We start from the raw sequence: 11,616 nt of genomic DNA on the forward strand, positions 1-11,616 counted from the left end.
ATTGATCAACCAGATGATAATGGACACCCTCCTTTTTAACACAGCACTTGTTATCTGCTACTTTCTAGCAGTAATTCAAACAGTTGCCTCACTAATAGGCAGACTGCTTGAAATTCAATAGTAATGTCAAAGAGCCTAGTGCTTTCATTTAAATGTAAAAAGAGCTAATGGAACAAAAAACTAAACTTTAAATTGATCTCACCAATTCTACTTATTGTTGCAATGGAAACACTGGGTTTTATTCTGAGCATTGTGGTTCATCAGAGACCTCAGCAATTCTTTGATGCAATACTTCAATCAATTCAATGCAGAGGATGCTCAAAGAGAAACAATCCATCAACGACATTTAATGAGTAAAAGCTATCTTTCCCCAGGTCAATGTCATAACAAATGGCTTTCAACTGACTTACATTTGAAATAGCAAGGATACTTTCTGTTGCTACCTTATTTGACAGCTTGCAGCTGAGTTTGTCTGTTCCACTGTGTCAGCTCCCCTCTCTCCCCTCTGGGTAGCACTCTGGTATTATTGGAAATAATGTAGTGATTATAGCCAAGGTGAATTATTTAGAATGGACTGGGGCAGGCAGAAGGGAAGCAGTATGAGAAAAGATGATATTGGTGGCATTGAAATACAGAACAAGTGAGTCATGGAGAAAGGGATGGCCAATAAAGATGAATACAAAAATGAAATGAATGCCAGAATGGCGCAGAATGTCTAAGATGAATAGGGGAAAAAAGGACAGAGGGGGCGTAATGAAAGGCATGATGAGGATCTTTTTTGGCCACAAATATTAAGATCTATACTGGGTATAGACTATGGAAAGAGAAAGAGTGTGTTAGGTGGGGCTGAATAAGAGACATGGTGCATTGAGATGGCGACAAACTGCTTATTTCTCTCCTCTGCCTCCCTGCTGTGGATGTAAGGCTGTTGCAGTGGCCTTTGGGCGCCAGGCTGTTCTCAGCATGAGAACCTCCTAGCAATGTGCTCCCTCTGTGCTGTCAACGTGACGCTGTGCGCACACGCACACACACACACACACACACACACACAGGCAATAACACAAGAAAAGGAGGTAGAAAGATGCACACTAACAAGAACAAACTAATGTGTGTGTGTGAATATTTGATTGTGTAAGTGCAGGGGCCTATCCCACTTTCTTAAATCTCTCTTTCTCTGAGACATTAACCTCAGTGTTGACTTTTATCAATTATTGATGAATAAATGCATCCTTCCATACCTTGCTCCTTACCTTCTATATATCTTTTATCAATAATTCCATTTCCATTCCTGTGTGACTACCTGGGTCTGCCAAATCTTCTTCTTGGTTTATTTTGTCCACGTACCCCACCGACAGATGCTGTCTCTCTCTCTGATGTTTGTCTGCCTGGGTCTCCACTGTGTCATAGCAGGAGAGAGGTAAAGGCCCCGGAGCTGACAGCAGTTCAAAGGAATGGCAGGCGGTGTGGTCGCAGGTTCCAAAATAACCTCTCCATGTCCCCCTCAGATCCCTGCTCCAACATCCTGACCACCGGTAAGAGGAATATTACATAATATTACAACTTTTCTTTAATAATCTACCTCAACAAATCCCTCATAACCTAAAGCTTACTTATCTCCTTAACATTTTATTTGAGAAATTAGTTGAGACATTGTCCGTCATTTCTCATTTGCCTGTCTTCAACTTCAGCCCTTTTTTTTTACTAAAAACATAATAATTTCCTTGGAGATTGTATTTGTTTTAACACATTCCTCCAACAAGAGTAAATAGGGCATGTGCTGCCAACTACTTTATAGCAAGAATGTCTGGCAGCAGGATGGTTTATGTGGGATTGACTCCAAGTAAACTTCAGTGTACATTTTTATCATGAAGAAATCACAGTTTCTTTTAAAACGCCAACTCGAAATGAGATGGCGTTTTTTTCCTAAAGACAATTCTTTAATGTTAAGCTTAATTTATTCTTCTTACTTTTGTTGATAGACATAGCATCATATATTGAGCCTGAAGGGAAACAAGAGTGAACCCTTACTGTCAAATAACAAATTATTATACATACAGTATATATATATATTTTTTCACAATATATTTTGTTCTGACTCCTAAGGCTTTTGATTTCTCTATACAGTTGCAAGAAAAAGTATGTGAACCCTTTGGAATGACCTGGATTTCTGCATAAGTCGGTCATAAAATGGAGGAAGCCACTGCTGTCCAGAAAAAACATTGCTGCACGTTTGAAGTTTGCAAAAGAGCACCTGGATGTTCCACAGCACTACTGGCAAAATATTCTGTGGACAGATGAAACCAAAGTTGAGTTGTTTGGAAGGAACACACAACGCTATGTGTGGAGAAAAAAAGGCACAGCACACCAACATCAAAACCTCATCCCAACTGTGAAGTATGGTGGAGGGAGCATCATGGTTTGGGGCTGCTTTGCTGCCTCAGGGCCTGGACAGATTGCCATCATCGACGGAAAAATGAATTCTCAAGTTTATCAAGACATTTTGCGGGAGAACTTAAGGCCATCTGTCCACCAATTGAAGCTCAACAGAAGATGGGTGATGCAACAGGACAACGACCCAAAGCACAGAAGTAAATCAACAACAGAATGGCTTCAACAGAAGAAAATACGCCTTCTGGAGTGGCCCAGTCAGAGTCCTGACCTCAACCCAATTGAGATGCTGTGGCATGACCTCAAGAGAGCGATTCTCACCAGACATCCCAAGAATATTGCTGAACTGAAACAGTTTTGTAAAGAGGAATGGTCCAAAATTCCTCCTGACCGTTGTGCAGGTCTGATATGCAACTATAGGAAACGTTTGGTTGAGGTTATTGCTGCCAAAGGAGGGTCAACCAGTTATTAAATCCAAGGGTTCACATACTTTTTCCACCCTGCACTGTGAATATTTACATGGTGTGTTCAATAAAAACATAAAAACATATAATTGTTTGTGTGGTTTTAGCTTAAGCAGACTGTGTTTGTCTATTGTTGTGACTTAGATGAAGATCAGAACACATTTTATGACCAATTTATGCAGAAATCCAGGCAGTTCCAAAGGGTTCACATACTTTTTATTGCAACTGTATGAGAGATGATATGTGTAAGATACATTTCTACAAGTTAGTATTGCTCTCTTTTCTCTGCCCTTGTCAGCTGATGTCCATCTGTTTGGAAATGGCTGATCTCTTGATATCAATGGAATATTAACACATTTACATTGCTGTTGGTCATTCTGATGATTTAGTACTGTTTTGTCTACAGGTGTGTGCATGGAAGATGGAGAGAACTGGTGCTCTCAAGTCAACAGGCTGCAGCTGCTGCTGGATAAGCTGGAGTGTCAGGTGGGAAAATATTTTTTTTCTAAATAATTTATTTGGAAGAAGGATACAAATGAAATCTGACAGGTTAGGCCCCGGACCAGAAGGGGCCCCCCAAAGAAGGGAGATTAAGAAGGTCCACAGCAACGACAACATGAAACACCCTTTAATTTACTGCAACAACATGTCGGGTAACCCCCTCAAGGCGGCCCCATGCATAGCGCGCCGTAAAATGCTGCTTCTTCGTTGCCTTGCTCCGCTCGGGGGGTGGAGGGGGGGTGTGCTGTCGGCTGTGCGTGGTGATGATAAGCTGGTTCGAGGGCCCCACAGGTGAATGTTTGCCTCGGGGCCCCACAGACTCTAGAATTGGCACTGGGAGCAGGTAGAGGGAGGTGGGAGTGGGACAGGGATTTTCCACAGGCTATGTGTTCATAGCAAGTTCATAGCCATGCCAGTTCATTGAAAAATGTATAAGACAATTTTGCAGTATAAATGATGCAGAGAATATGCAAGTAAATAGTAATGCATTAGCATTTTGAACAGGCACATATGTATTAATGTGTTGACTACACAGCTACAAACACATGGATGGACACATGGGTTTCACTTCAATGGTTCAATGTTTACTTGTGAAAAGGTGTCAGCTTAGTGCTTGAATGCTTTCAGCTGTGATAGAAACGACAGCCTCTTTGCACAGACCTTTTTATGTATTTTCAGTTGTTTAGATACATCAACTAGATCCAATATTGTACACTCAAATTTGCACTGCCAGGATAATTCATATTGGTTTGTAGCGAACAAAAGAGCAGGGTGCATTTACAACATGTAAAAACCTCGTATTTCTCATTCCATTCTTGCTACAAGGTCTCAAATCCTCTATCACACTCTCCTGCAACCTCTTCTGCTCGATCTCCTTTCTCTCTGTCTGTTCTGTTCTTTATTAACTCCCGTTATTCCCATCTTTTGATGTTCATTCTTCCTCCCCTTTGAATCTCTCACAAAGCATTGTTTCTCTCTCCAGCCCTTGCTTCTGCCAACCAACGGGGACTCAGAGTGCAATTTCAAAGCAATTCATAATCTGCAGGATGTGCGGGGTGCAATATCCATCCCCACACTTCAACGTCACCACCATCACACACACCTTCCGTCCATCTCGCTTCCTTCTCTTCTCTCTAAAATTCGACAGAATTCGTTTTTTTTCCTTAAAGGTTATGTTCTCTGTGTACAAACATAGATACACAAGAACCTAACCTTCAGGATGCAAAACTAATTCGGTTTTATTGTATTCCCTGTGTTTCATTTTTCATTAAATCATAAGTTTGAAGACTGGTCGTGTGGATAGCCTAAGGATGTTTGAAATAAATAAATCACGTGTGGTGAATAATAATTTTTTCTCTTGTTTTTCTTTAATCTCCTTTCTTTAGTGTGGCTCTGGCTGACATCATGCCATCATTCCATTACCCTCCTTTTACTATAAGGAATACAATGGCATTATTGAATGAATGGATATAACCTTTATAGCCCCTTAGGGAATATTTCTTGCACAACGGCCTTTGAAAAATGTTGAATCTCACGCATTAACTCATCAGATATTATATAAAAGAGCAAGAGAAAAATGTAATAGGTTATTTCGTGGCCCATGTTTCATCCTTCAATTAAGTTTCATTAAAAAAACAGGCCAGTACTTTTTCTGCAATCCCGCTGACAAACATAGCCTCCTTGTTTCAGGTAATCATTCAATGCAATAGAAGTGAAATATGCTTAAATTAAACTTGTAGTCGCTAACAAATAGGTGTGTGTGTGTGTGTGTGTGTGTGTGTGTGTGTGTGTGTGTGTGTGTGTGTGTGTGTGTGTGTGTGTGCTGTGTGTGTGTTGTGTGGTGTGTGGTGTGTTGTGTGTGTGTGTGTGTGTGGGTGTGTGTGTGTGTGTGTGTGTGTGTGTGTGTGTGTGTGTGTGTGTGTGTGTTGTTGGGTGTGTGTGTGTGTGTGTGTGTGTGTGTGTGTGTGTGGGTGGGTGGGTGTGTGTGTCCAAGGCTCCTCCATGCTTTGTTAAAGTCGCTGGTCTAGCCTTGCCTACATGTGAGTCCCTGGCTCAATTTCAATGTCCACACTGACAGACTCGCAGACTTTGAGGCGGGTTCCTGTCAGTCTGTAAATGTTTAGGGCTGTGTCAAATCGTCAATTGCCTGAGGGCTCTCTCACAGACATTTTGAGCCCTTATTGCCGCTCTGGAGATTTTTGCCTGAGGGAATTACTCACAATCAATAGATTTGACATTATAATACAGGGGGAACCTGGAGGCATTAAGAAAAATGTTACACAAAGAGGACTGCACATGGTTGTTCTGCTTTGTATATTAAATGAACAAACAAACTAATTGGGTTTGTTTTAAAATGGCACATAAAGAGAGAAAAACAATAGGATTCGTTACACATCTAATGTATTCATCATTTAATTTAATTTGCATTTGTCTGCTTAGTAAATTGATTATTTGACAATTTCCTTATGTCCATCTTGATCAAATCAGGCAGTCAAAGCATAACAAAGGAGTTTAAAACCTAAAATTGCCATTGTAAAGTTAAAAGGATAATACCACCACAAAGTGAACTCCATGGCAACCTTAAAATCAGATAGAATAAAATGTTTTATAAAGAAATATGCTTATACTCATGGCACCACTGACCTTTCTTTCCTGAATGTAACAGAGCCAACAACGTCTCCTGCATCATTCATATGTACCTTCTTGTTTCAGGGTCCAAAGTTGGAGCCACTCAAAGAGGATACGCTGGCCAGCACATACAAATCTGTAAGTCCAAACTGATATAAGAATATCTCCTGGAATAGTGACCGGAGTAAAGAAGCAGTGACTAAATGTAGCAGGTATTATTGAGCAGATGTCATGGTCCAGTAGTATCATTTGTTGTCATAACAATCAGATTACAGATGTCATGGCCAGAGGGTTTTCACACACAGGGAATTTGCCTTTGTGTTGGATAAAGTAAGAGAAAATAAAAGATAAAAGCAAGTACTGCCAAAAAAGCCTTATTAATAATTTATAAACTATATATTTGCTATAATTATAAAGTAAAACATTTTGACATTATATCTGATTTAAAATGAAGAGCTGAATGTGCAAACATTCACAGTATAACTATGAACAGTACATATTGAGGTAAAGAATAACTTACTAAAGGCTCACACTCACAGGTATAATTAAATGTAAAAAGCCAGTCATTACAACACTAAATGTTAAGTTGACATTTTACAGGTTCATAAATGTTGCATAGCCACACACACACTGAAAACAGCGACTGTTGCTGATGGAGTTTTTTTGTGTCCTTATAAGCCACATTAACATTTAACAGACAGAATTTCATAGCAATCAAACACTTCTCTGTCTGAGTTATTATAAAGAACAACCCTATCTTTGTCTGAATGTATTGTGGTTTGATTGCAATGATTGTGCCTGACTGCAAATCAAGGAGAGTAGAAACATAGAAAGAACTCACATAATAATGTTATGTTAATGATTATTTTGCTTTTTTTAAAGCCATCATACTTAGCCCTTTCTCCTTTTTTCAACATAATCGGTGCATGTGTCTTTATAAATTACAAAGAGTGGAAAGACATAGTTGAGGCGATGTCACTTTGACACTGATAAGATAAAAGTATAATTGTATTCAAAGTATATCCCCATATATAACCCCCCCTTAATTACATATTTACCATGTGGTCCTACTCCATTAACACCCCGTATATAATCATTCTGATTGTGTACACCTCCAGTATTGACAGTATGTTGACAGTATGTTCCAAAAAACTGACAGCATATCATTTAAAAACAATTTTCATCTGCACTGAGCAATTTATTCTCTCTGAAAAAAGGGCATTTTATCATCCAGTTTGTTTACCTCCCTATTTTAAATCTCAAGCATCATGTCTGTTTCTTTCTCAAAATCAAATTATACCAACGTGTTATGTTTTTGGGCACATTTATGCTCATTGCGTCTATTAAAATCAATATTTGACAAGCTTCAAAGCAAAAGGGCCAGTTTGTGTTCAACAGGCTCACCTTGAGAAACGAGAGAGTAAATACAATTTGGTCTGAGTGGACGCACACAGGCTAAAGAAAATGCTGACTCATGATACACTTGAGTGATGGAAATGAGAGGTGAGAGTGCCAGTAACCTATTGTTAGGTGTGACAGTTATACTACAGGAATAGTAAATTGATTGTCGGTTTTACGTTATTAAACCGGTTGAAAAGAAGGAAAATCATAGAAAAGGCATTGCTTTTTTGTCTTTTTAAGACTGTATAGTAAGTATATAGTGCCCAATCCAAACAAATATTAAAAAGAAAAGAGACTCTACTTGTTACAAAAAGCTCCAGCAGATTTTTGTTTGATAAAGTTGGGAAAGATATGCCTACAAAGTTTCTGCCACGAAGCGATTGACCCTAACATCCACTTTTTACAAACAACATGTTTTGGTAGAAAGTTGAAAATTTCAAGAGATCTTTAGAGATTGATTTATCAAAATGTAACCTACATGGCACATACAACCAAAAAAGTGCCTCGTTGTAATGAAGATAACTAACCTTTTTAGGGCAGATCCAAGTCTGTGGAAACAGTGCCAATAAAAGATAAGCCATAAGACGCGTTCTACTTCCTACTGGTTGCAGGGGTGACTCACTCTTGTATGGAATTGTTGAGAAAAGAAGAAGAGAGGGCAGCAGGTTGATGCGAGGACGCTGAATCACTGCCAGTCTGGGAGATGTGGCTCGTTAGATGGGCACATGAATCAATAAAGGGAGAAAAACTATTTCAAAGCACTTTATTTTTTTCTTCTGTCAGGAGGTCTGTGGACTGATATGGAAAGCAGGTGTTTTATGACACATTTTCATGGTATATTTAGATGATAAGTTAGGTTTGCTGGTAAACTTCAAGAAACAGTGTGAAAAAAACGACTTACTTAAGTTCAAAAACTGATCTGACAACACTGATCAGGGGTCATGGCAACGCATTTAATATAGTGCAAGTATCCTCAGCCATCTGTTAGGAAACCGTTACGTTGTTCATAGCGTTCAAGAAGTCCTTGAATGTACCTACTTTATGTTAGTGGTTACGTTTTACTCACACAGATACATTGACTAACAAAACTGAATGTACTACCAGAGTGCTTTTAAATGAGAGCAATACCAAGTGATGTAATGTTTAGTTATTTATATCTCATCTGCTGTTAATTTGAGTGAGATACAGTATTTACCCTTAGGAAAGTATAATCAGTTTCTTATCAAATGATTCAAAAGTATCCATCTTGACATTATATCAACACACCTTTACCTCAGGGGGTAATGTGAGCCTACTGTCACACACACACACACACACACACACACACACACACACACACACACACACACACACACACAGAGAAACATGTTGTTCTTGACAGCCGTTGCATCATCTCATCATTTTCCCATCTCTCTATCCTGTCTCGTTTCCAACAGAACATCCTGCTTGTTCAGAGGCAAATGTCGGTGTCAGATGAAGAGCTTGACAACTTCCGGAAAGTTCTGAATAGCTACATGGAGGCCACCGCAGCCCACTCTGACAACCTGCAGTGAGTGCTTGTTTTCAGACAACGCAATATATATTTTACAAATTGTGCCAGGCTCTACTGCTGAGGTAGCATTTAGAAAATTGAGGAAAGGTTGAATCAGGGGTTGGACTTGACAACTGAGTAAACTGAGGAAAATGGATTGAAAGCTGCTGTTACTGAAACGTTTCCATTAGCATTGTATCGTTTATGCTCCTCGACTATAATAGCAGCTTTTGGCAGACCCCAGACTGTGAGCAGCTTGATAAAAAATTAATGAAATTGTTTTAATAACCACTTAATATTTTCCCACTGTCACTAACCTAATTACTGAAATAGAGCTAATTTTCTCTTTGATGCCGTCTGCTGCTGTGCTGCAAAAAGCTTTGCCCCTTGCCTTGTTCTGACTTACTGATACCTCCTGAAGGTTTAAACACTTTATGTTTTGCTGAGTGTAAACTCTTTTTGTCTTTGTGTTTTCCACTTGCCCCACTCTACTTTCTTCTCCATCCTGCTGTCAGCGTGTCCGTTCAGAAGCTCCCGGGAAAGCTGTGTTACATAATGTATGAGTTCTGGCAGGACCGTATCTCCTGGATGAGGTCAGTAGTGTGTGTGTGTGTGTGTGTGTGTGTGTGTGTGTGTGTGTGTGTGTGTGTGTGTGTGTGTGTGTGTGTGTGTGTGTGTGTGTGTGTGTGTGTGTGTGTGTGGTCCAAACCTTGTTATTCGAAACATACGGTTATTTTCATGTTTACTCGTTAACTCTTATGCTGCAATAACAGATTTTCCCTTACTGAATATCCCCAAGGGTATTAATTAAGATCTATGTAATTGTATGTAATATTGTTTTAATAACCCCAACTATCCTACACCAGCACCTACATATTAAACGTCCAACACCACTTTTACCTTTCAGAGGGATACCAAAACTGGTGAATTTGGGTTAGGGTTAGTTTGCCTGAGATGGCTGCATTAGTAAATGGTTATGCGCTTCATCTGTCTCACAATGAGGTTCACAAGGAAGGCAGGTAGCAGTAGCACTTGTTTGGTGGGTTAGCATGCTATCATTTGATCATTAGCACATAAGGTACATATGGGAATATAGGGGTTTTTCTAAAAAGATATTGCATGAAGGCACTTCCGGTCAAAATTAGGGCCCTGCCCACTTGATGGTGAAACTAATGCATCAGAGCGAAGCGGGATATAATCTTCATGTCTTAAAGCTGCTGAGTCATATATTGCACCTCAAACAACAAATACACCAGTTATGGTTTCTTTACTTCCTCTACAGAAAAAAGGAAAACAAACTCAGAAATCTCAGTTTCAGTGCAATTATTCTCCGTAAAAACAAAGCTGTCTCTCTGCCGTTTGATACTCTCATTTCTGAAGTAATTATACCGTTTTTGAGGAACAGAAATATTGTTTTCTGGCATCACTATAACATTTGACGGGGAAAATCTGCATTTTTCTATGAGGGCGCAGCGCTCCTGTTACCCGGTGCAGACTAAACCCTGGGAATATATTTGGTTGTAGTTCAAATGTTGACCGGCTGATGGAAGTCAAAGTCAACTGTTAATAATTGATTTCAGTCTGGACTCACCGACTGACAGAAACTAAAGTAACTATCTTTATTGTAACTACAATAGTTAAAATTAGCTTAAGGATTGGGTTTTTCATTATGGTTTAAATGTTTTAAGATACAATTTATTCAAAGTTAGCTGTAGGAGCTTCTGGTCATGGTTTAATGACACGAAAAACCGTATTATATGAGTTTATAGCGATTCCAATCCATCCATCTAGCCTCCTCAACTCTGCTTTCATTTCAGCGCCAAACTGCTCATTTCTCAACAAAACGTCCAATTATTCCTTCGGTGGTAAGAAAATGGGATTTTAAGCCACATGGAACACAGTCTGAATTCTTTAAGGATTTGCGGCTCTATCTCACATTAAGGACCTGTCATCACTACGATATTCAAGAGTTTTGCTCAATTTAACTTTTGGGCTATTTCTAAGGCCATAACATTACCTTTAAATGCTGAAACTGAGACCCTGGATTCCCGTGCATCTTAAGGAACTGGATCAGATTTTTCAAACATCATATGGGAAAGACGTTTACCATAATCCGGTTTGGGAATAAGAGAAATTGGATTTCCACAGGCAGATTTCTCCTGGAGGAAACCCATACATTTTGGAGGTCATTGAGTTTCTGATCTTTTTACTACCTAGAAACTGATTTGATAAGATCTTATTTTTAAATTGAGTAGGCAATGCAGGACAATCAAGGGAACAATGTTGCTGGAGATTGATATAAACCTTCGTCTTCTTAAAAAGTATTGAAAGAATTGCATTTCTTTTGCATTTCCAAGCCAGTTAACCCCAAAAGATATTCTGTCACTGACTTTAAGTTTTAAGGTTTTATTTGATAAGTGTTTTTTAGATATAGATTAGAGTATTTTCCCTCGTGACCCTGCCCCTTTTTCTGGTGAAAACACTCACTGTCATTTGACCAACCCGGTATCACGGCAAGACGTGAACATGTGACGATTTACCATGCTGGGAGTAGGGTTGCAAAGGGGCTCAAAGTTTCCATGGGAAGCTAAGCTGGGGAGTTTTGGAAATATTCGATGCAAAATTAAACAAAAAAACATGACATTTCAACAGAAATGTTTTTTTCAAGTAGAACAGAACAAGTTTTAATTATTTTATTGAAGA

The 11,616-nt window shown here is 39.2% G+C and overlaps 1 protein-coding gene across 1 annotated transcript in view; it reads left to right on the forward strand.

The window, feature by feature from the left end:
- The window catches only part of LOC104960713 (N-terminal EF-hand calcium-binding protein 1-like), a gene marked incomplete at its 3' end in the record, with an annotated part of 14,018 nt that extends 4,512 nt beyond the window's left edge, over nt 1-9,506 (forward strand). The window contains exons 4-8 of the mRNA XM_010788866.1: nt 1,408-1,532; nt 3,259-3,338; nt 6,066-6,119; nt 8,819-8,931; nt 9,429-9,506. Coding sequence (XP_010787168.1) covers nt 1,408-1,532; nt 3,259-3,338; nt 6,066-6,119; nt 8,819-8,931; nt 9,429-9,506 — 450 coding nt within the window. The remainder of the gene's footprint in view (nt 1-1,407; nt 1,533-3,258; nt 3,339-6,065; nt 6,120-8,818; nt 8,932-9,428) is intronic.
- Nucleotides 9,507-11,616: the final 2,110 nt, after the last annotated feature.

The sequence above is a fragment of the Notothenia coriiceps genome, unplaced genomic scaffold (genome assembly GCF_000735185.1).
Source record: "Notothenia coriiceps isolate Sejong01 unplaced genomic scaffold, NC01 NC01_scaffold00032251, whole genome shotgun sequence".
NCBI classification, from domain to species: Eukaryota; Metazoa; Chordata; class Actinopteri; order Perciformes; family Nototheniidae; genus Notothenia; species Notothenia coriiceps.